The sequence below is a fragment of the Lagenorhynchus albirostris genome, chromosome 9 (assembly GCF_949774975.1).
Source record: "Lagenorhynchus albirostris chromosome 9, mLagAlb1.1, whole genome shotgun sequence".
In the NCBI taxonomy this organism is placed as follows: Eukaryota; Metazoa; Chordata; class Mammalia; order Artiodactyla; family Delphinidae; genus Lagenorhynchus; species Lagenorhynchus albirostris.
Window position 1 is genome coordinate 76183014 of NC_083103.1, and position 27887 is coordinate 76210900.

Genomic DNA, 27887 nt, shown 5'->3' on the forward strand with positions numbered 1-27887 from the left:
ATCTATTTTCCTTTTTAGTTCACAGCTCTCTTGTTTTATTCATTTACTTATACTGCATTCACATTTTCATATTTATATAGCAACCATTCTCATAAGTTCAATGTGTATATTTATGTCTTATGTTCTTAACAAAATTGGTATTATTTTTCTATGCATGGCTCTTTAATTTACATAAATGATTTTGGGATATTTATCTATTTTGTGCTTTGTGGTTTTCACTCAAAATTGTGTTTTAAGATCCATCCACATGTAATATTTACTTCATGCCTACCAGTTCACGGTATGCTTCTAATTCATTTATGTCCACCAATAAATACCCTGGCTATCTTCCTGTTTTCACAAATCCTCATCTGTGTTTCCTTATGGACTTTTCTGTGAGGATCTTTTCAGGATGTACACCAGAAGCTGTTTTTTAGGGCACACATATATGCCACTTAGAAATGTTGAATTTCTCTTTGGAAAGGCTGTACTTCTCTACAATCACACCATACAGAAGGGTTCCTGTGTCTCCAAATTCACTCAACGTGTAGTGTTATTCAGCTTTCTAACTCTTGCCAATCAATAGCTGATAGATATAATGTGATATCTTAATATTTTAATTTGCTTTTCTCTTAAGTACTAATGAGTTTGAAAAGTTCTTTATATGTTTGTTACTCTTTTGGCTTTCTTTTGTGTTATTCCTTCATATCCTTCACATATATTTTTATCTGTTTTTCTATCTTTCCAATTTGTAAGAGTTCATTATAGAGGCAAATATGAAACCTCTGGCTCCTATGAATCTGATCACCTGGACGTGGTAGTGGTGAGATAATTGGAATGGGGCAGATATAATGGATTGTGCTGGTGCAACTACCCAGGAAGGAGCCCTTTTGGAATGTCTGTATTTCAGCAGATTGAGGAAGAGGGACTTGGTGGGGAATGGCTTGGGAGACTGGGAATGGTTGGGTGCAGTTACCCTGAGGTGGGACATTGCTGTGAAAGCATGTCAACAACCTGGGTTTCTGGATACCAGGCATCTCTTGGACCTCGGGAAACTCCTGTGTGGGTAGCAAGTGTGTGGAATATCCAAGCATCTGGCCCTTCTCAGACTTAGAAATGGTAGTGTCACCCTAGGCTGCTGTTCTGAGCAGTGAGGAAGTCCCACTATCAGAGGAGAAAGAAGTCTAGCTGGGATTGGTAGTTAGAGCTATTTCTTTTCCTCTTAATGCCTAGCATGGTGGCAGTTTATAAGAATTACACATTTTTCTGGAATAGAAATTTAGCTATCAGTATTTATTATTACTCTTCGTATTACTATTTCTACTACTATGCATTCACTCGAAGGATTTTCAAAATATATGTATAATGCTTATTTAGCTGATGGTTATGCTAACATGTTGACTTAAATAGTTGCATGGGAAATTTTGCAATATCCTGAGTGGCAATTATAACCTTGAAGTTGTCTTAAAATTCAGATGCATAAATCCTAAATATGTGCTCCATTTTAAAAAAAAAAAGGAATATAGAAAATACTTTTTCATTTCCTCTATTTAAAAAAATTTTGATCATGATAACATTAAAATAAAGGTTGCTAAGACAGCTGTTTAAACAAAGCTTTGCGTTAATCTTTTATAGAAAAAAATGCAATTAGATAAAGCTTTGAGAATTTCTCTTTGTGATTTTCTAAATGTTGTGGTAGAGTCTATTTTTCACGTTTGGTACCCTCTTGTGGTCAATGCAAGGCATTGATTAGGCCTTGATTTTAACAGTTGTGTATAATTTAACACTTTTTATTTATGTGAGAGACCTATAGTTTATACGAATATTTGACTTTTTTGTCATATACAACAACTTTAAGAGTAAGACTGACACTTGGAGTTTTCTTCCTGTTCCTTACTTCAGGGTATGCAGTGAAGGTGTGGCATGACCACAGTTGCTAATCTTAGAAGCTAAGTGATAATGTGCTCAGAGTAAATACAGTGTAGCTTGGAACACAAATTGAAGACCTTGAACTTATCTTACACTTTTGCAACCGTAATTGGGTTTGGGGATTAATTTGCCATTTTTGATGGTATATTTTAAGATTTTATAACACACACACACATACAAACATATATTACACATAAATATGATTTCATTTTACATGATTACCTAGTTCAAATGCACTTACTGTGGGTTTATAGAAAATGTCATACCATTGTGACATAGTCTCCCTTTCTTTGAGTCATGGTATGATAATAAGAAGACATCGATCACATACAGTGTTTAGTAAAGATTTGTGTGTTATTTTCCCTTCCTTCTGCAGCACTGGTTTCAGAGAAAATTCTTCACTTGATATCCACGACAAGTAACACAAAGGACAGGAGGTAGCTGTGTAGTATTAAGTTACTAAGGCCAAATAAGACTTGACTTACAGGAGCAGTAAATCATGGCTTTTGGGGGGAGATGTGAGTTGCAAGAAGTGCTCTTGGCTTTCAAGAACATGCTTCCTTAGATTATAGCTGTCCTTCACGTATCCTACTCTTTCAACTCAGCTCTTTAATTTTATGCTAGAACTGAGTGTGTTTTTGTTGTCTACATCATGGGACCCTTTGAGTAAATCCTTTTCCCGGGCCTGGTGGTGTGAAGGGCCAGGGTTTGAATAAGAGTCCAGGAAGTGCTTCTGGGAACGATTTTTGTATTGCCAGGAATGCTGATGTGTTGGCACGGAATTAACATTTCCCAAAACACCATCAAACACGGACTGAAAAACAAAGATGCAAGTGTAGTCACCACAGCTGTGTTCTCTTTTCCCCCAAATAGTTTCTTCTCTGCACAGTGAGAAATTTTAAGCCCCCTATTGTAAGATGAAAGTGGGTCAGTTTTGTGTACTACACTGTAAGGCAGCTGGTTGCCCCCAGTATTCATGTATCACTGGGATTGAGTTAAGGCCATTTGTGCAGAATTGTCCCTTATATCATGGATATTGGTTTTTTTGATCAAATGGAATGTTTGTGAGGGACTGTGGTGCCGTGTTATAAGAGGAATAATTTCACTTGTTCATTAGATATTTATTGAGCACTCTCTCAAATTTTCAGTTTTAAGGATGAGAAGATACATGCATAAATTTCCCTGCTACAATGTAGGACATGAACACCATAAGAAACTCATATAAAGCTATATGAGCATCCAAAGGGAGAGAGAGTTGATGGAGGGGACATATGAATGAGGTCTGTTTAAGCTGGATGCTAACAGTAGATCTAACTTGAATATGTGGTTGTTGGAAAAAGTAAGTATTTGTATCAGAGAGGAGGTGGTCTGCAGAGAACAGAGAATAGGAGCTCAAAAGGGCTAACGAGAGAGGGCTTCCCTGGTGGCGCAGTGGTTGAGAGTCCGCCTGCCGATTCAGGGGACACGGGTTCGTGCCCCGGTCCGGAGAGATCCCACATGCCGTGGAGTGGCTGGGCCGCTGAGCCTGCGCGTCCGGAGCCTGTGCTCCGTAACAGGAGAGGCCACTACAGTGAGAGGCCCGCGTACCGCAAAAAATAAATAAATAAATAAAGGGCTAATGAGAGAGACTTTTGGAGAAATTGCTTGGGCAGGTCAGTTGTGGGCATGAAATGCCAGATTAAAGAGTAACGTCCACTGAGCTAATGATGGAATGTTCACCCAGGTATCTCTTTCAACCGTGGACAGGACAAGCTCCTCCCATTCTGAACCTTGGACTTCTCTGCTTTCTTTTGGGTTCTCTCCTGTACATTTTGTTGTGTGAGTTCCTCAAAAGACCTTTTTTGGATGGGAATGCCACTTTTTATTTTTCAATTTTGTTTCTTCTAGTAGAGCCACATTTTCTCCTTAAATAATAAAAATGCTTTGAAGATGTTGATTTTCCCCCCTCGTCATTTACAGGTATAATACTGTAATACACAGACATACCAGTACTCTTCAAAGATCTAAAAGTGACTAGAACCTTTACAGCAGAACCCTACGTGCTCTTTCCATTTAATGCCATTTTACCAGTTAAGTTTCTAAAGTTCCATCTTTGCAACTAGATCATGATGGGTTCCTGGAAATACAATTGAGGAGATAAAATGTTTAGAGTGCCAGTGGGTCAAAATGGAATTCTGTGGATGTATTAACCTGGATCTGACACCCTCAGGGTCCTCAGAAAGATAGGTCAGAGGCCTGCCCCTCTTCTCCTTTCCTCTTCCCTAACTCCCAAACTCCCTTCCTCTCCTCTCCTCATCCATCCTTCCATCATTTTTAATTAATCTCCTCCAAATACATATGCAAATAATGAAGCAAAGCGTTATGCATAATAATCACAGAGCTTGTTAAAAATAACAATGTCTGAATCTCTATATGAGGGAAATAAGAATCTACATTTTTAATAGGCTTTAAAATACTTGACTCTGATTAAGGTGGTCCAGCTCTTGCACTTCAAGAGACACTGAAATAAAAGCAAGAAATAGTACTTCTTTAGCCAATAAAATTTATGAGTGTGATCACCTAGTATTTATTTCATATGGACCCATGAATGGAAAAGACATACCTTGTGGATAACATATTTATAGTTGAAGAAGATTATATGCCCAGGCATGTCCTGTTCTCTTTAAGATTTTATTCCATTTGCATTTCTATAAAAGTATGCCAGAGGATAAAAGGTAAAGTATCCTCCTCCTCCACAAAAGACTAGACTGGTTTACAGCTCCCCTAGAGAACAGTGTCATTTTAGGGATATGCAAAGGTCAGCTATTAGAGTTCTGTTGAGTATATGACACAGATGTTGCTAATCCTTTTGACTTGACTGAACTGTTCTAATTATTTCACGCTACCAGGTTTTGAAGGTCTATTTTCCTTCCTGTCAAAAATGAGTTGTATGAAATATCAGGCATCTTTTTAAAATATATATATATTATTTTATTTATTTTTTATACAGCAGGTTCTTATTAGTCATCAATTTTATACACATTAGCGTATACATGTCAATCCCAATCACCCAATTCAGAACACCACCATCCCCACCCCCCCGCAGTTTTCCCCCCTTGGTGTCCATATGTTTGTTCTCTACATTTGTGTCTCAACTTCTGCCCTACAAACCGGTTCATCTGTACCATTTTTCTAGGTTCCACATACATGCGTTAATATACGATATTTGTTTTTCTCTTTCTGACTTATTACTTCACTCTGTATGACAGTCTCTAGATCCATCCACGTCTCAACAAATGACTCAATTTCATTCCTTTTTATGGCTGAGTAATATTCCATTGTATATATGTACCACAACTTCTTTATCCATTCGTCTGTTGATGGGCATTTAGGTTGCTTCCATGACCTGGCTATTGTAAATAGTGCTGCAGTGAACATTGGGGTGCATGTGTCTATTTGAATTATGGTTTTCTCTGGGTATATGCCCAGTAGTGGGATTGCTGGATCATATGGTAATTCTATTTTTAGTTTTTTAAGGAACCTCCATACTGTTCTCCATAGTGGCTGTATCAATTTACATTCACACCAACAGTGCAAGAGGGTTCCCTTTTCTCCACACCCTCTCCAGCATTTGTTGTTTGTAGATTTTCTGATGATGCCCATTCTAACTAGTGTGAGGTGATACCTTATTGTAGTTTTGATTTGCATTTCTCTAATAATTAGTGATGTTGAGCAGCTTTTCATGTGCTTCTGGGCCATCTGTATGTCTTCTTTAGAGAAATGTCTATTTAGGTCTTTTGCCCATTTTTGGATTGCGTTGTTTGTTTCTTTAATATTGAGCTGCATGCGCTGTTTATATATTTTGGAGATTGATCCTTTGTTCGTTGATTCGTTTGCAAATATTTTCTCCCATTCTGAGGGTTGCCTTTTCGTCTTGTTTATGGTATCCTTTGCTGTGCAACAGCTTTGAAGTTTCATTAGGTCCCATTTGTTTATTTTTGTTTTTATTTCCATTACTCTAGGAGTTGGATCAAGAAGAGATCTTGCCGTGATTTATGTCAAACAGTGTTCTTCCTGTGTTTTCCTCTAAGAGTTTTATAGTGTCCAGTTTTACATTTAGGTCTCAAATCCATTTTGAGTTTATTTTTGTGTATGGTGTTAGGGAGTGTTCTAATTTCATTCTTTTACATGTAGCTGTCCAGTTTTCCCAGCACCACTTATTGAAGAGACTGTCTTTTCTCCATTGTATATCCTTGCCTCCTTTGTCATAGGTTAGTTGACCATAGGTGCATGGTTTTAGCTCTGGGCTTTCTATCTTGTTCCATTGATCTATGTTTCTGTTTTTGGGCCAGTACCATATTGTCTTGATTACTGTAGCTTTGTAGTATAGTCCGAAGTCAGGGAGTCTGATTTCTCCAGTTCCGTGTTTTTCCCTGAAGACTACTTTGGCTGTTCGGGGTCTTTTGTGTCTCCATATAAATTTTAAGACTTTTTGTTCTAGTTCTATAAAAAATGCCATTGGTAATTTGATAGGGATTGCATTGAATCTGTAGATTGCTTTGGGTGGTATAGTCATTTTCACAATGTTGATTCTTCCAATCCAAGAACATGGTATATCTCTCCATCTGTTGGTAGCATCTTTAATTTCTTTCACCAGTGTCTTATAGTTTTCTGCATACAGGTCTTTTGTCTCCCTAGGTAAGTTTATTCCTAGGTATTTTATTGTTTTTGTTGCAGTGGTAAATGGGAGTGTTTCCTTAATTTCTCTTTCAGATTTTTCATCTTTAGTGTATAGGAATGCAAGAGATTTCTGTGCATTAATTCTGTATCCTGCAACTTTACCAAATTCATTGATTAGCTCTAGTAGTTTTCTGGTGGCATTTTTAGGATTCTCTATGTGTAGTATCATGTGATCTGCAAACAGTGACAGTTTCACTTCTTCTTTTCCTATTTGGATTCCTTTTATTTCTTTTTCTTATCTGATTGCCGTGGCTAGGACTTCCAAAACTATGTTGAATAATAGTGGTGAGAGTGGACATCCTTGTCTTGTTCCTGACCTTAGAGGAAATGCTTTCATTTTTTCACCATTGAGAATGATGTTTGCTGTGGGTTTGTCATATACAACCTTTATTATGTTGAGGTAGGTTCCCTCTATGCCCACTTTCTGGGGAGTTTTTATCATAAATGGGTGTTGAATTTTGTCAAAAGCTTTTTCTACATCTATTTAGATGATCATATGGTTTTTCTTCTTCAATTTGTTAATATGGTATATCACATTGATTGATTTGTGTATATTGAAGAATCCTTGCATCCTTAGGATAAGTCCCACTTGATCATGGTGTGTGATCCTTTTAATGTGTTGTTGGATTTTGTTTGCTAGTATTTTGTTGAGGATTTTTGCATCTATATTCATCAGTGATATTGGTCTGTAATTTTCTTTTTTTGTAGTATCTTTGTCTGCTTTTGGTATCAGGTGATGGTGGCCTCATAGAATGAGTTTGGGAGCGTTCCTTCCTCTGCAAGTTTTGGAAGAGTTTGAGAAGGATGGGTGTTAGCTCTTTTCTAAATGTTTGATAGAATTCCCCTGTGAAGCCATCTGGTCCTGGACTTTTGTTTTTTGGAAGATTTTTAATCACAGTTTGAATTTCATTACTTGTGATTGGTCTGTTCATATTTTCTATTTCTTCCTGGTTCAGTCTTGAAAGGTTATACCTGTGTAAGAATTTGTCCATTTCTTCCAGGTTGTCCATTTTATTGGCATACAGTTGCTTGTAGTAGTCTCTTAGGATGCTTTGTATTTCTGCGGCGTCTGTCGTAACTTCTCCTTTTTCATTTCTAATTTTATTGATTTGAGTCCTCTCCCTCTTTTTCTTCATGAGTCTGGCTAACGGTTTATCAATTTTGTTTATCTTCTCAAAGAACCAGCTTTTACTTTTATTGATCTTTGCTATTGTTTTCTTTGTTTCTATTTCATTTATTTGTGCTCTGATCTTTATGATTTCTTTCCTTCTGCTAACTTTGGGTTTTGTTTGTTCTTCTTTCTCTAGTTCCTTTAGGTGTAAGGTTAGATTGTTTATTTGAGATGTTTCTTATTTCTTGACTTAGGCTTGTATAGCTATAAACTTCCCTCTTAGAACTGCTTTTGCTGCACCCCATAGGTTTTGGATCATTGTGTTTTCACTGTCATTTGTCTGTAGGTATTTTTTGATTTCCTCTTTGATTTCTTCAGTGATCTTTTGGTTATTTAGTAACGTATTGTTTAGCCTCCATGTGTTTGTACTTTTTACGTTCTTTTCCCTCTAATTCATTTCTAATCTCAAGCATTGTGGTCAGAAAAGATGCTTGATATGCTTTCAATTTTTTTTAATTTACTGAGGTTTGATTTGTGACCCAAGATGTGATCTATCCTGGAGAATGTTCCGTGCGCACTTGAGAAGAAAGTGTAATCTGCTGTTTTTGGCTGGAATGTCCCATAAATATCCATTAAATCTATCTGGTCTGTTGTGTCATTTAAAGCTTGTGTTTCCTTATCAATTTTCTGTTTGGATGATCTGTCCATTGGTATAAGTGAGGTGTTAAAGTCCCACACTATTATTGTGTTACTGTCAATTTCCTCTTTTATAGCTGCTAGCAGTTGCCTTATGTATTGAGGTACTCTTATGTCGTGTGCATATATATTTATAATTGTTATATCTTCTTCTTGGTTTGATCCCTTGATCATTATGTAGTGTCCTTGCTTGTCTCTTGTAACATTGTTTAGTTTAAAGTCTATTTTATCTGATAATGAGTATAGCTACCTCAGCTTTCTTTTGATTTCCATTTGCATGGAATATCTTTTTCCATCCCCTCACTTTTAGTCTGTATATGTCCATAGGTCTGAAGTGGGTCTCTTGTAGACAGCATATATATGGGTCTTGTTTTTGTATCCATTCAGCAAGCCTGTGTCTTTTGGTTGGAGCATTTAATCCATTCATGTTTAAGGTAATTATTGTTATGTATGTTCCTATGACCCTTTTCTTAATTATTTTGGGGTTGTTTTTGTAGGTCCTTTTCTTTTCTTGTGTTTCCCACAAAGAATTTCCTTTCGCATTTGTTGTAGAGCTGGTTTGGTGGTGCTGAATTCTCTTAGCTTTTGCTTGTCTGTAAAGCTTTTGATTTCTCCTTCGAATCTGAATGAGATCCTTGCCAGGTAGAGTAATCTTGGTTGTAGGTTTTTCCCTTTCATCACTTTAAGTATATCATGCCACTCCCTCCTGGCTTGTAGAGTTTCTGCTGGGAAATCACCTGTTAACCTTATGGGAATTCCCTTGGATGTTATTTGTCGTTTTTCCCTCGCTGCTTTCAATAATTTTTCTTTGTCTTTAATTTTTGCCAATTTGATTAATATGTGTCTCGGCCTGTTTTTCCTTGCATTTATCCTGTATGGGACTCACTGTGCTTCCTGGACTTGGGTGCCTATTTCCTTTCCCATGTTATGGAAGTTTTTGACTATAATCTCTTCAAATATTTTCTCTAGTCCTTTCTCTCTTCTCCTTCTGGGACCGCTATAATGTGAATGTTGTTGCATTTAATGTTGTCCCAGAGGCCTCTTAGGCTGTCTTCATTTCTTTTCATTCTTTTTTTCTTTATTCTGTTCCACAGCAGTGAATCCCACCATTCTGTCTTCCAGGTCACTTATCCGTTCTTCTGCCTCAGTTATTCTGCTATTGATTCCTTCTAGTGTAGTTATCGTTTCAGTTATTGTATTGTTCATCTCTGTTTGTTCTTTAATTCGTCTAGATCTTTGTTAAACATTTCTTGCATCTTCTCGATCTTTGCCTCCATCCTTTTTCTGAGGTCCTGGATCATCTTCACTATCATTATTCTGAATTCTTTTTCTGGAAGGTTGCCTATCTCCACTTCATTTAGTTGTTTTTCTGGGGTTTTATCTTGTTCCTTCTTCTAGTACATAGCACTCTGCCTTTTCATCTTGTCTATCTTTCTATGAATGTGGTTTTTCTTCCACAGGCTGCAGGATTGTAATTCTTCTTGCTTCTGCTGTCTGCCCTCTGGTGGATGAGGCTATCTAAGAGGCTTGTGTAAGTTTCCTGATGGGAGGGACTGGTGGTGGGTAGAGCTGACTGTTGCTCTGGTGGGCAGAGCTCAGTAAGAGGCATCTTTTTGGTGGCTGGGAAATATTATGATTCCTTGAGAAGAGTGTGCAAGTGGTTCTCTAAACTGGTTGTATATTAACTCACTGAATCACCAAAAAGCCTAAAAGAGATGTTTTCTCTTGGTCCTATCCCAGGTCAGAATTTCTTGCTGAGAATCAGTTATAAAGTGTTCAAAAGAATTCTACTGTAGGCAGCCTGCCCCCTCCATACTATAGTTCCATGAACTTCTTTGAGATCAGAATACATACTCAAATGATTTTGTTTCACATCCTTCTTCCTACTCTACTTCATCAAGTTTTGCACGTAGTTGAAGCTCACTAAATCTTTATTAAATAATTTCAGCGGATGTTTGATGGGGATGGTGGAAATCAAGGTTTTCTTGATTCTCTAATTTGAATGTTTTGTTGTTTTTTTGATCTCCTAGGATGGAAAGAAGAAATTTGACAAGGAGAGTGAAAAATACTATTCTATTCTTGACAAGCATTTAAATTTGTCTGCAAAGAAAAAGGAGTCTCATTTGCAGGAGGTAAGTTTTTCCAACTGAAATGTGGAAAGGGCATTAGCATTGTCCTGTGAAGTCCAAAGTTCGAAAAGTAGACATTATCTCAGAATCTGCTCCTCTTTAATAAAATAATGATAATAAGAATATTTAATTGAGCACTTACTACAGACAGGCACTGTGCTGAGCATTTTACATGCCTTGTGATATTTAATGTTAACAGTTCTAAGAGAAAGATTAGTATTTCCTTCAATAATGAGAAAGAGTGAAACAAGGCTATTTCTTTTTCTTCTTGTTGGGAATATTTTAAATAGCAGGACCTACCAAATTCATGTTATAGCATTTATATTAAGTTAAAAATACCTGTTTTTAAGGTGTTGCATCAGCATTAAGGGGAAAAAAGATACATATACAACTATATGTTTTAAAATCTCCATTATTTTATGTCAATTTTCTGAAAGAACAAGTCAACAGTCAACATTCCTTATATGCATATACTAACATGTACAGTGTATGCATATAAGGAATCCATTTCTTCCTTTTTTCTGAAAATTTCTTCTCATCGGTAGTGTTTCAACTATAATTAGTCAAATCGAATAGTCCTTTTACTGAGGAATAGTGATGGGATATGTTTTTTTTTAAAAAAGGCTCTCTTGTCTTTCATCTTGGCAGCAACTAAATCTTGACACACCATCCATCATTCCCCCAGTGTACAGTGGTGTGTCTCAGAGCTGAGCTGGGAGTTGTTGAGCTAGTCCCCCTACAGCTCATCACTGCTCTCTAGCCCTTCATAGGGAATCTTGTACTGTGCTGAGCCTCCTTTCATCTCTTCTTCCTCTCCTCTCTGTACTTCTAGGGACTGTGGTGGGGAACCTCTTTCAAATGCCTCCTCCTGATCCTCTAGCAAAGCCACCTCCCTTCCTGAACCGTTTTTCAAGTTCAGTCTGGTCCTCTGCCCTCCTTCTTCCTATGCTTCTTTCCCTGACCTCCATATTCAGCCATAAAGCATGCTTGACGAGTTAGAGTTCAAATGCAGTGGAACAGTAGTCCAAAAGGCATGGGAGAGTTGCTTCTGATTCCTTTTTTCTATACTCTTATGTTCCCCTAGAGGGAATTGAATTTCTTCACTTAAAAATGTTTAATGTTGGGGAGTTTTGTTATTTAAATATGTGTTCATTATAATGAATATCTTGTTATTAACACCTGCTGTTAAAATAGGACAATTTAATATACAGCTGTGGGCCTATGGAAAGGTTTTGGGGCTAAAGTGAAATAGAGAAAAATCTGTTATTAAGGAAAATTTTATTTTTAACTTTCATGGACATATTTAATCTTATGACGTACTATGTTGTTATTTAATATTATGTTCACATATTCCAAACTTCTTAAATGCTCACATATCTCTTTAAACATTGCATTAGAATAAACCTAAGAGAGAATGTAGATGAAGTAGAAAGGGCTCCCCTAACTGTCACCATCATGTACCAAAGGCCATGACCAAGTACCATTTTAAAAATCGACTGTCTCAGAACACTCTTGGACATAAATCACAGCAAGATCTTTTTTGACCCACCTCCTAGAGTAATGAAAATAAAAGCAAAAATAAACAAATGGGACCTAATGAAACTTAAAAGCTTTTGCACAGCAAAGGAAACCATAAACAAGATGAAGAGACAACCCTCAGAATGGGAGAAAATATTTGCAAATGAAACAACTCACAGAAGATTAATTTCCAAAATGTACAAGCAGCTCATGCAACTCAATATCAAAAAAACAAACAACCCAATCCAAAAATGGGTAGAAGACCTAGACACTTCTCCAAAGAAGATACACAGATTGCCAACAAACACATGAAAAAATGCTCAACATCATTAATCATTAGAGAAGTGCAAATCAAAACTACAATGAGGTATCACCTCACACCAGTCAGAATGGCCATCATCAAAAAATCTATAAACAATTAATGCTGGACAGGGTGTGGAGGAACGGGAACCCTCTTGCACTGTTGGTGGGAATGTAAATTGATACAGCCACTATGGAGAACAGTATGGAGGTTCCTTAAAAGACTAAAAACAGAACTACCATATGACCCAGCAATCCCACTACTGGGCAGATACCTTGAGAAAACCATAATTCAAAAAGAGTCATGTACCACAATGTTCACTGCAGGTCTGTTTACAATAGCCAGGACATGGAAGCAACCTAAGTATCCATTGACAGATGAATGGATAAAGAAGATGTGGCATGTATATACAATGGAATATTACTCAGCCATAAAAAGAAACGAAATGGAGTTACTTGTAGTGAGGTGGATGGACCTAGAGTCTGTCATACAGAGTGAAGTAAGTCAGAAAGAGAAAAACAAATACTGTATGCTAACACAATATATGGAATCTAAAAAAAAAAAAAAAAGGTTCTGAAGAACCTAGGGGCAGGGCAGGAATAAAGACGCAGATGTAGAGAATGGACTTGAGGAGAGGGGGATGGGGAAGGGTAAGTTGGGACAAAGTGAGAGAGTAGCATTGACATATATACACTACCAAATGTAAAATAGATAGCTAGTGGGGATCAGCCACATAGCACAGGGAGCTCAGCTTTGTGCTTTGTGACCACCTAGAGGGGTGGGATGGGGGGGTGGGAGGGAGGCGCAAGAGGGAGGAGATATGGGGATATATGTATATGTAGAGCTGATTCACTTTGTTATAAAGCAGAAACTAACACACCATTGTAAAGCAATTATAGTCCAATGAAGATGTTAAAAAAAAATTAATCTCCAAAATATACAAACAGCTCATGCAACTCAATATCAAAAAAACAAAAAACCCAATCAGAAAACAGGTGGAAGACCTAAATAGACATTCCTCCAAAGAAGACAAACAGATGGCCAAGAGGCACATGAAAAGATGCTCGACATCACTAATGATTACCGAAATGCAAATCAAAACTACAATGAGGGGGGGAAGGCGGAAGATGGCCGAAGAGTAAGACGCGGAGATCACCTTCCTCCCCACAGATACACCAGAAATACATCTACACGTGGAACAACTCCTACAGAACACCTACTGAAGGCTGGCAGAAGACCTCAGACCTCCCAAAAGGCAAGAAACTCCCCACGTACCTGGGTAGGGCAAAAGAAAAAACAGAGACAAAAGAATAGGGACGGCACCTGCACCAGTGGGAGGGAGCTGTGAAGGAGGAAAAGTTTCCACACTCTAGGAAGCCCCTTCGCGGGCGGAGACTGCGGGAGGCGGAGGGGGGAGCTTCGAAGATGCGGAGGAGTGCACAGCAACGGGTGCGGAGGGCAAAGCGGGGAGATTCCCGCACAGAGGATCGGTGCCGACCGGCACTCACCAGCCCGAGAGGCTTGTCTGCTCACCCGCCGGGGCGGGCGGGGCTGCGAGCTGAGGCCGGAGCGCAGGGAGAGGACTGGGGTTGGCGGCTTGAACATAGCCTGAAGGGGTTAGTGCACCACAGCTAGCCGGGAGGGAGTCCGGGGAAAAGCCTGCACCTGCAGAAGAGGCAGGAGACTTTTCCTTCCCTCTTTGTTTCCTGGGGCGTGAGGAGAGGGGTTTAAGAACGCTGCTTAAAGGAGCTCCAGAGACGGGCGCGAGCCGCGGCTGAAAGCGCGGAATCCAGAGACGGGCGCGAGCCGCGGCTGAAAGCGCGGAATCCAGAGACGGGCGCAAGCCGCGGCTAAAAGCACGGACCCCAGAGGCGGGCGGGAGACGTTAAGGCTGCTGCTGCCGCCACCGAGGGGCCTGTGTGCGAGCACAGGTCACTCTCCACACCCCTCTTCCGCGGAGCCTGTGCAGCCCGCCACTGCCGGGTTCCCGGGATCCAGGGACAACTTCCCCGGGAGAGCGCACAGCGCGCCTCAGGCTGGTGCAAAGTCACGCCGGCCTTTGCCACCGCAGGCCCGCCCCGCACTCGGTGCCCCTCCGTCCCCGCCAGCCTGAGTGCGCCAGAGCCCCCAATCAGCGGCTCTTTTAACCCCATCCTGTCTGAGCAAAAAACAGACGCCCTCCAGCGATCTACACGCAGTGGCAGGGCCAAATCCAAAGCTTAGCCCTGGGAGCTGTGAGAACAAAGAAGAGAAAGGGAAATCTCTCCCAGCAGCCTCAGAAGCAACGGATTAAAGCTCCACAATCAACTTGATATACCCTGCATCTGTGGAATACCTGAATAGACAACCAATCATCCCAAATTAAGGAAGTGGACTTTAGGAGCAAGATCTATGATTTTTTCCCCTTTCCTCTTTTTGTGAATGTGTATGTGTATGCTTCTGTGTGAGATCTTGTCTGTATAGTCTTGCTTCCACTATTTGTCCTAGGGTTCTATCCGTCCATGTTTTTTTTTTAAATTTTTTTCTTAATAATTAATTTTAATAACATTATTATACTTTACCTTCGTTCTTTCTTTCTTTCTTTCCGTCCTTCCTTCCCTCCTTTAGACAACGAATCATCCCAAATTGAGGAGGTGGTCTCTGACAGCAAGATTTAGGATTTTTCCCCATTTACCTCTTTTAGTGAGGGTGTATGTGTACGCTTCTGTGTAAGATTTTGTCTGTATAGCTTTGCTTCCAACATTTGTCCTAAGGTTCTTTCCGTCCCTTTTTTTTTTTCTAAATAAGAAGTTTTTAATTCAATAACTTTATTATACTTTATTTTATTTTTACTGTATCTGCTTTCTGTCTTTTTTCCTTCTTTCCCTCCTTCCTTCCTTCCTCCCTCCCTCCCTCCCTCCTTTCTTTCCTTCTTGCCTTCTTTCCTTCTTTGCTTCTTTCTTTCTTTCTTCCTTCCTTCCTACCCTCCTTTCCTTCTTTCTTTCCTCATACTTCTACTAATTCCCTCTACTTTTTCTCCCTTTTATCCTGAGCCTGTGGATGAAAAGCTTTTGGTGCTCCAGCCAGGAGGCAGGGCTCTGCCTCTGAGGTAGGACAGCCAACTTCAGGACACTGATCAACAAGAGACCTCCCAGCTCCACATAATATCAAACGGCGAAAATCTCCCAGAGACCTCCATCTTAACACCAGCACCCAGCTTCACTCAACGACCAGTAAGCCACAGTGCTGGAAAACCTATGCCAAACAACTAGCAAAACAGGAACACAACCCCACCCATTAGCAGAGAGGCTGCCTAAAATCATAATAAGGCCACAGACACCCCCAAACACACCACCAGACGTGAACCTGCCCACTAGAGAGACAAGATCCAGCCTCATCCACCACAACACAGGCACTAGTCCCCTCCACCAGGAAGCCTACACAACCCACTGAACCAACCTTAGCCACTGGAGGCAGACATCAAAAACAGGAGGAACTACAAACCTGCAGCCTGCAAAAAGGAGACCCCAAACACAGTAAGATAAGCAAAATGAGAAGACAGAAAAACACACAGCAGATAAAGGAGCAAGATAAAAATGCACCAGACCTAACAAATGAAGAGGAAATAGGCAGTCTACCTGAACGAGAATTCAGAATAATGATAGTAAGGTTGATCCGATATCTTGGAGATAGAATGGACAATAGATTGGACAAAATGCAAGAATCAGTTAACAAGGACCTAGAAGAACTAAAGATGAAACAAGCAATGATGAACAACACAATAAATGAAATTAAAAGTACTCTAGATGGGATCAATAGCAGAATAACTGAGGCAGAAGAACGGATAAGTGACCTGGAAGATAAAATAGTGGAAATAACTACTGCAGAGCAGAATAAAGAAAAAAGAATGAAAAGAACTGAGGACAGTCTCAGAGACCTCTGGGACAACATTAAACGCACCAACATTCGAATTATAGGGGTTCCAGAAGAAGAAGAGAAAAAGAAAGGGACTGAGAAAATATTTGAAGAGATTATAGTTGAAAACTTCCCTAATATGGGAAAGGAAATAGTTAATCAAGTCCAGGAAGCACAGAGAGTCCCATACAAGATAAATCCAAGGAGAAATACGCCAAGACACATATTAATCAAACTGTCAAAAATTAAATACAAAGAAAGCATATTAAAAGCAGCAAGGGAAAAACAACAAATAACACATAAGGGAATCCCCATAAGGTTAACAGCTGATCTCTCAGCAGAAACCCTACAAGCCAGAAGGGAGTGGCAGGACATACTGAAAGTGATGAAGGAGAAAAACATGCAGCCAAGACTACTCTACCCAGCAAGGATCTCATTCAGATTTGATGGAGAAATTAAAACCTTTACAGACAAGCAAAAGCTGAGAGAGTTCAGCACCACCAAACCAGCTTTACAACAAATGCTAAAGGATCTTCTCTAGGCAAGAAACACAAGAGAAGGAAAAGACCTATAATAACGAACCCAAAACAATTAAGAAAATGGGAATAGGAACATACATATCGATAATTACCTTAAATGTAAATGGACTAAATGCTCCCACCAAAAGACACAGATTAGCTGAATGGATACAAAAACAAGATCCTTATATATGCTGTCTACAAGAGACCCACTTCAGACCTAGAGACACATACAGACTGAAAGTAAGGGGATGGAAAAAGATATTCCATGCAAATGGAAGCCAAAAGAAAGCTGGAGTAGCAATTCTCATATCAGACAAAATAGACTTTAAAATAAGGACTATTAAAGGAGACAAAGAAGGACACTACATAATGATCAAGGGATCGATCCAAGAAGAAGATATAACAATTGTAAATATTTATGCACCCAACATAGGAGCACCTCAATACATAAGGCAAATACTAACAGCCATAAAAGGGGAAATCGACAGTAACACATTCATAGTAGGGGACTTAAACACCCCACTTTCACCCATGGACAGATCATCCAAAATGAAAATAAATACGGAAACACAAGCTTTAAATGATACATTAAACAAGATGGACTTAATTGATATTTATAGGACACTCCATCCAAAAACAACAGAATACACATTTTTCTCAAGTGCTCATGGAACATTCTCCAGGATAGATCATATCTTAGGTCACAAATCAAGCCTTGGTAAATTTAAGAAAATTGAAATTATATCAAGTATCTTTTCTGACCACAACGCCATGAGACTAGATATCAATTACAGGGAAAGATCTGTAAAAAATACAAACACATGGAGGCTAAACAATACACTACTTAATAATGAAGAGATCACTGAAGAAATCAAAGAGGAAATCAAAAAATACCTAGAAACAAATGACAATGGAGACACAACGACCCAAAACCTGTGGGATGCAGCAAAAGCAGTTCTAAGGGGGAAGTTTATAGCAATACAAGCCCACCTTAAGAAGCAGGAAACATCTCGAATAAACAACCTAACCTTGCACCTCAAGCAATTAGAGAAAGAAGAACAAAAAAACCCCAAAGCTAGCAGAAGGAAAGAAATCATAAAAATCAGATCAGAAATAAATGAAAAAGAAATGAAGGAAACAATAGCAAAGATCAATAAAACTAAAAGCTGGTTCTTTGAGAAGATAAACAAAATAGATAAACCACTAGCCAGACTCATCAAGAAAAAAAGGGAGAAGACTCAAATCAATAGAATTAGAAATGAAAAAGGAGAGGTAACAACTGACACTGCAGAGATAAAAGAGATCATGAGAGATTACTACAAGCAACTCTATGCCAATAAAATGGACAATCTGGAAGAAATGGACAAATTCTTAGAAATGCACAACCTGCCAAGACTGAATCAGGAAGAAATAGAAAATATGAACAGACCAATCACAAGCACTGAAATTGAAACTGTGATTAAAAATCTTCCAACAAAGAAAAGCCCAGGACCAGATGGCTTCACAGGCGAATTCTATCAAACATTTAGAGAAGAGCTAACACCTATCCTTCTCAAACTCTTCCAAAATATAGCAGAGGGAGGACCACTCCCTAACTCCTTCTACGAGGCCACCATCACCTTGATACCAAAACCAGACAAGGATGTCACAAAGAAAGAAAACTACAGGCCAATATCACTGATGAACATAGATGCAAAAATCCTCAACAAAATACTAGCAAACAGAATCCAACAGCACATTAAAAGGATCATACACCATGATCAAGTGGGGTTTATTCCAGGAATGCAAGGATTCTTCAATATACGCAAATCTATCAATGTGATAAACCATATTAACAAATTGAAGGAGAAAAACCATATGATCATCTCAATAGATGCAGAGAAAGCTTTTGACAAAATTCAACACCCATTTATGATAAAAACCCTGCAGAAAGTAGGCATAGAGGGAACTTTCCTCAACATAATAAAAGCCATATATGACAAGCCCACAGCAAACATCATCCTCAATGGTGAAAAACTGAAAGCATTTCCACTAAGATCAGGAACAAGACAAGGTTGCCCACTCTCACCACTATTATTCAACATTGTTTTGGAAGTTTTAGCCACAGCAATCAGAGAAGAAAAGGAAATAAAAGGAATCCAAATCAGAAAAGAAGAAGTAAAGCTGTCACTGTTTGCAGATGACATGATCCTATACATAGAGAACCCTAAAGATGCTACCAGAAAACTACTAGAGCTAATCAATGAATTTGGTAAAGTGGCAGGATACAAAATTAATGCACAGAAATCTCTGGCATTCCTATATACTAATGATGAAAAATCTGAAAGTGAAATCAAGAAAACACTCCCATTTACCATTGCAACAAAAAGAATAAAATATCTAGGAATAAACCTACCTAAGGAGACAAAAGACCTGTATGCAGAAAATTATAAGACACTGATGAAAGAAATTAAAGATGATACAAATAGATGGAGAGATATACCATGTTCTTGGATTGGAAGAATCAACATTGTGAAAATGACTCTACTACCCAAAGCAATCTATAGATTCAATGCAATCCCTATCAAACTACCACTGGCATTTTTCACAGAACTAGAACAAAAAATTTCACAATTTGTATGGAAACACAAAAGACCCCGAATAGCCAAAGCAATCTTGAGAACGAAAGAAGGAACTGGAGGAATCAGGCTCCCTGACTTCAGACTATACTACAAAGCTACAGTAATCAAGACGGTATGGTACTGGCACAAAAACAGAAAGATAGATCAATGGAACAGGATAGGAAGCCCAGAGATAAACCCATGCACATATGGACACCTTATCTTTGATAAAGGTGGCAGTAATGTACAATGGAGAAAGGACAGCCTCTTCAATAAGCGGTGCTGGGAAAACTGGACAGGTACATGTAAAAGTATGAGATTAGATCACTCCCTAACACCATACACAAAAATAAGCTCAAAATGGATTAAAGACCTAAATGTAAGGCCAGAAACTATCAAACTCTTAGAGGAAAACATAGGCAGAACACACTATGACATAAAGCAAGATCCTTTCTGACCCACCTCCTAGAGTAATGGAAATAAAAACAAAAATAAACAAATGGGACCTAATGAAACTTCAAAGCTTTTGCACAGCAAAGGAAACCATAAACAAGACCAAAAGACAACACTCAGAATGGGAGAAAATATTTGCAAATGAAGCAACCGACAAAGGATTAATCTCCAAAATTTACAAGCAGCTCATGCAGCTCAATAACAAAAAAACAAACAACCCAATCCAAAAATGGGCAGAAGAGCTAAATAGACATTTCTCCAAAGAAGATATACAGACTGCCAACAAACACATGAAAGAATGCTCAACATCATTAATCATTAGAGAAATGCAAATCAAAACTACAATGAGATATCATCTCACACCAGTCAGAATGGCCATCATCAAAAAATCTAGAAACAATAAATGCTGGAGAGGGTGTGGAGAAAAGGGAACACTCTTGCACTGCTGGTGGGAATGTGAATTGGTTCAGCCACTATGGAGAACAGTATGGAGGTTCCTTAAAAAACTACAAATAGAACTACCATATGACCCAGCAATCCCACTACTGGGCATATACCCTGAGAAAACCAAAATTCAAAAAGAGTCATGTACCAAAATGTTTATTGCAGCTCTATTTACAATAGCCCGGAGATGGAAACAACCTAAGTGCCCGTCATCGGATGAATGGATAAAGAAGATGTGGCACATATATACAATGGAATATTACTCAGCCATAAAAAGAAACGAAATTGAGCTATTTGTAATGAGGTGGATAGACCTAGAGTCTGTCATACAGAGTGAAGTAAGTCAGAAAGAAAAAGACAAATACCGTATGCTAACACATATATATGGAATTTAAGAAAAAAAATGTCATGAAGAACCTAGGGGTAAAGCAGGAATAAAGACGCAGACCTCCTAGAGAACGGACTTGAGGTTATGGGGAGGGGGAAGGGTGAGCTGTGACAGGGCGAGAGAGAGTCATGGGCATATACACACTAACAAACGCAGTAAGGTAGATAGCTAGTGGGAAGCAGCCGCATGGCATAGGGATATTGGCTCGGTGCTTTGTGACAGCCTGGAGGGATGGGATAGGGAGGGTGGGAGGGAGGGAGACGCAACAGGGAAGACATGTGGGAACATATGTTTATGTATGACTGATTCACTTTGTTATAAAGCAGAAACTAATACACCATTGTAAAGCAATTATACCCCAATAAAGATGTTAAAAAAAAAAAAAACTACAATGAGGTATCAACTCACACCAGTAAGAATGGCCATCATCAAAAAATCTACAAACAGTAAATGCTGGAGAGGGTGTGGAGAAAAGGGAACCCTCTTGCACTGTTGGTGGGAATGTAAATTGATACAGCCACTATGGAAAACAGTATGGACGTTCCTTAAAAAACTAAAAATAGAACTACCTTATGACCCAGCTACTGGGCATATACCCAGAGAAAACCATAATTCAAAAAGACACATGCACCCCAGTGTTCATAGCAGCACTATTTACAATAGCCAGGACATGGAAGCCACCTAAATGTCCATCAACAGAGGAATGGATAAAGAAGTTGTGGTACGTATATACAATGGAATATTACTCAGCCATAAAAAGGAACAAAATTGGGTCATTTGTAGAGATGTGGATGGACCTAGAGAGTGTCATTCAGAGTGAAGTAAGTCAGAAAGAGAAAAACAAATATCATATATTAACTCATATCTGTGGAATCTAGAAAAATGGCATAGATGACCTTATTTGGGAAGCAGAAATGGAGACACAGACGTAGAGAACAAATGTATGGATTCCAAGGGAGAAAAGGGTGGGGTGGGAGGAATTGGGAGGTTGGGATTGACACATATGCACTATTGATACTATATATAAAATAGACAACTGAGGGGAACATACTGTATGGCACAGGGAACTCTACTTAGTGCACTGTGGTGACCTAAATGGGAGGAAAATCCAAAAGAGAGAGGATATATGTGTATGTATGGCCGATTCACTTGGCTGTGCAGTAGAAGCTAACACCACATTGTAAAGCAACTATACTCCAATAAAAATTAATTTAAAAAAAATCAACTGCCTCAAAATCAAGGGTAGTTTTTAGAGTCTCTAAAGGGTTATCAGGTTCTTGGTAACTATGCGAGGCCACCCTTAGATAAGACATTGCTTAAACCATCAAGAAAATGTTAACTTTATCATAACTTTCACGTCCTCTAGAGTTTATGCTTTAATTTTCCCTGACAACCTAGCTCAATATTTAATACTTGTTAGTTGCCCTCAATCCTTTGAGCTATGATAGAATATTCATTCTGGTTTTGTATTTAGTTGGATGCTAGAAAAACATAACACGGTTAGTAACATCCTCCACTTGCCCCACTACACACACACACACACACACACACACACACACACACACACACACACACACACTTTTTTTCCAGGAGGCACAGCCTGCAATAGAATACAACACAGATATTGTGCAGAGAAACTCCTCAGAGCATATAATGTAGTCAAGGAAAAACGTAGCTTGCTTTTTATTTATTCCTCTATCCTTCCAGGAGTCAAACCAGTTATAGGGTGATGCTGCCACACACGTATTTAATTCTGTAACATGGCATTAAAAGTCATCTGTTCCCTTCCAGAGCAGCTCTGGTCCTTCTGTCAGCACCAAGCCTATTAAGTTCTCAGAAAGACCCCTCTGTGCCTTCTCACTGGCACAGCTGACTCTTTGTTCATTTTGCTCATGGAAAATAAGTGACTGCCCATTACCAGGACTGAATTAGGGGTCAGCTTGTGTTGGTAAATCTCCAAGGCCATCAGCTAGATGGACCACTGGAGTAAACAGAATTGGAAACAGACTCATCAAAATTATGGGCTTTACAGTAGATGAAAAGAAGTAATATTTGATATGTGAATGGATAATTTCTTTCTAAGCAAAAAATAAGAGGAAGAGATCATAAAGGAAATGTAGAAAGACCAGAATGCATGAAAGTAATCTATTTTTAAAAAAAATTCAATCAAATTAAAAGGGAAAGTGTTAGGAAATTTATATAATATTTGACACAGGATAACCATCTTTTATATATAAGATGTGTTTGCAAATCAGTGTGAAAAAGATAAAGACTTTAGTGGAAAAAATGGGGTAAGAATATGAAAGGGCACTTCATCAAAGAAGAAATATAAACCATAATGAATATTAAGTTTCAATGTCACATGTATTAAAAAGTGCAATTGAATAATAGTAGCAGCATGTTATTTTATTTTCTTAAAATATAATATCCATTGTTAGTGAAGGTATGGGAAACTGAGCATACATTTGCTTTTCTGGTGGGAGTATGAAATCACTCAACTTTTGAGGTAAATTTGACATCATATTTCAATCAATGTTATATGTACAAGATAGTTGAAGTGATTTTATTGATAGAAATTTGCCCTAAAGAAATGATCAGAAATGAGCATAAAAATAAATTGTGTAAATATGTTGATCCAAGAGTTATTCACAGTGCAAATTTTAGAAACATCTGAAATGGCACAAAAGAGTGATTGGGATAAATATACAAATATAGCTTGGCCAAAAATGGAATTGATATGGCTGTGAAAAATTTTATTTGGAAAATCATTTAAAGACATTTGGAAATATTTTTTGGCCTAAGAGGAAAAAAGAAAAAAAAAACAGGATTTAAACCAGAATATACACTATTATTCAGGTTTTTTAAAGTAAGTTTGTGTTTGTGTGCATGTTACACATCAAAATATTGATAGTGGGGCTGCAATTTTTATTTTCTTTACATTTTCCTGTTATAATAATGAACAATGAATAAACTTATAGTAATGAATATGTATTACTTTTATAGTTAGGAAAAAAGTAAAGGGATTCCTTTTAGGAACCCAGAGTTTGGGTTTCCATCTATCACTAAATACACTTTCAAAAGGTTCCTCTTCTTCCCACCTCCTGAATGAAGGGAATCCCTCAGGTTCTACCTCATAGCTCTATTCTTATCCTTCAGTTTGTGTCCCTACTAGCTCTGCTCCTTCCATATTGTCTGTAACATCTCGGCAAGTATCTCCACCATCATACCTGACCACTACAACACCTTAGTGACACATGTGAAATCTCACACATTTTCTCAAATTTGCTTCTCACTTCTTTAATTCTGTTAATGCTGGTATTATTTCTTGTGTCAAAATTATCTTTGACTTTTTTTTCCCCCTTGCTTCTCACACCGACATCCTTCAACTTCTCTTTCTAGGATATACCAAACACCTTTACCCTTATCAAATAAGAGCTCTCCTTATACTCACATGCATCCAGCTTTACCATTGAATCAACACATTCTACCGTGTCCTCACTTTAATCTTCTTGAAGTTCACCTCTGATCTTGTCCACACCCTCCTCAAGCTTTTGCATGGTTTATAAGATGTCATGTCATTCTCCCTATTTTGCCTCAATTCTCATTTCTGACTGTTTCAAACCAACACTTTGAATCTATCTACCGAAACATAACTTCTCCTGACTTTATTCCTTCACCGAAACTCTTCTTTTATCTCCATGTACTCTAACCTCGCCATTCTTCATCATCCAGCTTAAATCCTTTCTCCTCTGGGAACGATTCAACAAATATCACCTGAGCCTTTTTCCTCTATTTTGAATTGAGACAGCTTATTGTGGTTAGGGAAGAAGTTAGGTAGAACTATGTGGTTTTCTTATGTAATTAACTTGGTTTCTTACTAGGATGACTTTGCCACATAAGTAACAGCTTATACCTGTTGTTCTGGAATAATTACTACCCCTTTTCAGTTTTAAAAGTTTAGACAATAAATTACATAGTTCTTCTACTTCTCCAGTACAAAATACATGACAGTTGCTAGTGGGTATGTAAGTAAGTGTCTGCTACACACTATGAGCTTGAGTACTAAAGGAATTCGTCTGAGGTAAAAGAATGTCTTTCTAAATCTTGTACTGAAGAAAAGAATTAAGCTATTGTATTCTATTAGCACTGTGCATTCTAGATGACCTTTCAAAGCAGATTCGGTATATTGAATTTAGTTGTTGAAGTCTAGGGGAAACCAGGCACAAAATTCCAAGAATCCTCTCCCAGTGGAGACACATAGGACTTAATTCCCCCAGCAATGAGTTGTGACAACATGTGTGAAATGTGGTCTACTAGAAACTCATAGACTGAATGCCCATGGTTTGTTTTGGGGGCTTGTCATATAGGCACCCTCTGCTCATCATGTACCCAAATTCCGGACTCCCAGAAAGAAAGCAGGTGTTCAAAATAAACCATACTGTTTGCACAGTTTCAGCATAGTGAACTACTCTTATCAGTTAGGCTGGTGGGAACCCTCCCAAAATCCACATTCCCATATACCAGCCAAGGGCCAACCTTGTAAGCAGGGCTTTCAGTGGATAGTATTCATGCCTGCTCTGCTAACTTTTTCTGCACAGTTTTGTTGACCAGAAATATTCATTTTAGGCTCTAAGATGTCTCAACATTCTAGTTTGTTACTGTGTGCTAGTTGACACAAAGACTATCTTTTAAAGTAAATGAAAGCTTCAGAAATAACTTGTGGAATAGACTATTATCTCTGAGACTGAAATTATTCTTGCATCCTTTACACCCAGTGGTGTACTGAAGCTTCCTCTTGGAGAGCTGATTTTTTCATCTCCTTCTCATCACTCGTTCAGTGATGTTGTGTTTGTGATTTGGAACTGGCTATTCTGGGAATATTTTACCACAGAAAACAGCAAATACTGCAAATCAGACACCCTCCCCCACCCACAGGAGAGCCAATTGTTAAACATTTATTAGCATACCACCACCTGTACCCCCTTACCGTTTGTTCTATACATAGTGTGTTCCTCTAAGCAATGGTAAAAAGAAAATATATATGATTTGTGTGGAATAATGACTTTGGGTGCTGAGAAGCTTCTGGTCCAAATTTCTTACCTGATTTATGTGTTCTTCTCATATATTAGTTTATAAACTTGAAATTGAAGTTTAAAAATGCCTACTGAGTTGCTTATAATATTGGGCCATTTTAAATTATATAAATAATTGCATAGCAAGTAGTAAGTATATATAATTATTTTTAAAAGTCTTTCTTTCAAATGAAGTTTTAAGATGCTATGCTAAGCCAGCAAACCTAATTTTATCTTTCTTTAAGCTTTTGTTTGTTAAATTATCATTGTAAAATGGCTACAAAACAATGTCCTATTCCCAAATTGTGGTTGGCAGATACTTGGTATTCCAGAGAGGCCATTCTTTTCATCTGCTTTTAGTAATCTCAGCTGGCAGTGAGGAGTGTGTAGCTGGGCAACGAAAGTAAAATCATGCCTCCCTACTAAACCAAAGTCGGTTGTTTTTTTTTTTTTTTTTTTTTGGTAGCAATTATCTTGCTCTTTTTTTAAATTTATTTATTTATTTATTTTTGGCTGTGTTGGCTCTTCGTTTCTGTACGAGGGCTTTCTCTAGTTGTGGCAAGCGGAGGCCACTCTTCATCGCGGTGCACGGGCCTCTCACTATCGCGGCCTCTCTTGTTGCAGAGCACAGGCTCCAGACGCGCAGGCTCAGTAGTTGTGGCTCACGGGCCTGGTTGCTCCATGGCATGTGGGATCTTCCCGGACCAGGGCTTGAACCCGTGTCCCCTGCATTGGCATGCAGATTTTTAACCACTGCGCCACCAGGGAAGCCCCCCAAGTCAGTTTTAAAGACAGCATCCAAGGACGTTGGTGGGCATAGAAGTGGGAAGAGACTGTGCATGGTATTGATGGAGCATGATTCATTGCTTGGAACCTTTGCATTTGGGGGCTCTGTTACCAGTATTATCTCTGTAATAGTTTACCTAATATGTGGCTCTGCTGTTTAATATTCTCAGATGATTTTTTTAACATCTTTATTGGAGTATAATTGCATTACAATGGTATGTTAGTTTCTGCTTTATAACACAGTGAATCAGCTATACGTATACATATATCCCTATATCTCCTCCCTCTTGCATCTGCTTCCCATCCTCCCTGTCCCACCCATCTAGGTGGTCACAAAGCACAAAGCTGATCTCCCTGTGCTATGTGGCTGCTTCCCAATAGCTATCTGTTTTACATTTGGTGGTGTATACTACTCAAAGCAATCTACAGATTCAATGCTATCCCTATCAAACTACCAATGGCATTTTTCACAGAACTAGAACAAAAAATTTCACAATTTGTATGGAAACACAAAAGACCCCGAATAGCCAAAGCAATCTTGAGAAAGAAAAATGGAGCTGGAGGAATCAGGCTCCCAGACTTCAGACTATACTACAAAGCTACAGTCATCAAGACAGTGTGGGACTGGAACAAAAACAGAAATATAGATCAATGAAACAGGATAGAAAGCTCAGAGATAAACCCACTCACATATGGTCACCTTATTTTTGATAAAGGAGGCAAGAGTATACAGTGGAGAAAAGACAGCCTCTTCAATAAGTGGTGCTGGGAAAACTGGACATTTACATGTGAAAGAATGAAATTAGAACACTCCCTAACACCATACACAAAAATAATCTCAGATGATTTTTCCTCAGTTAAATCCAAACATTATACAGTTTTCATGATCTTTTATAGTGTGATTCCAGCCTTGCTTCTCCCTCCTTCCTTCCACTTACTTACTCTGAAGGCAAACTCTGTCAGACTCTTTCATGCCTTTTTACTTTTTCATGGGAGTGACCTCATTTTTATCTTTGACTCTTCACAGCCAGTTATTTACCTTAAGATTCAACTCAGAACACCACCATTTTCTCCCAGAATTTGTCTCTTTCTTGTGATTCCCATAGATTTCCATATATTTTTACATACCCCTTTTATAATAATTTTTTAATGAATGTTGTGTGCTTGCTGTGTGTGTGTGTGTGTGTATGTGCATTTTTCTTCCCATTTGAAACACTATAAGCTCTTGAGGGCAATGACTGTGTTTTCCTAGCCTCTGTATTCCCAAGACATAATAATTGCTATATTCAAACTTTTTGAATGACTTAATTTTTTTTAATGATTTTAGAGTAAAACAGGATTTGAGTT

General features: G+C 38.5%; 1 protein-coding gene across 1 annotated transcript in view; it reads left to right on the plus strand.

The window, feature by feature from the left end:
• ARHGAP42 (Rho GTPase activating protein 42) overlaps positions 1 to 27887 on the plus strand; it is a 293648-nt gene that overhangs the window by 191873 nt on the left and 73888 nt on the right. The window contains exon 5 of the mRNA XM_060160265.1: positions 10465 to 10566. Within this exon, the coding sequence (XP_060016248.1) occupies positions 10465 to 10566 (102 nt within the window). The remainder of the gene's footprint in view (positions 1 to 10464; positions 10567 to 27887) is intronic.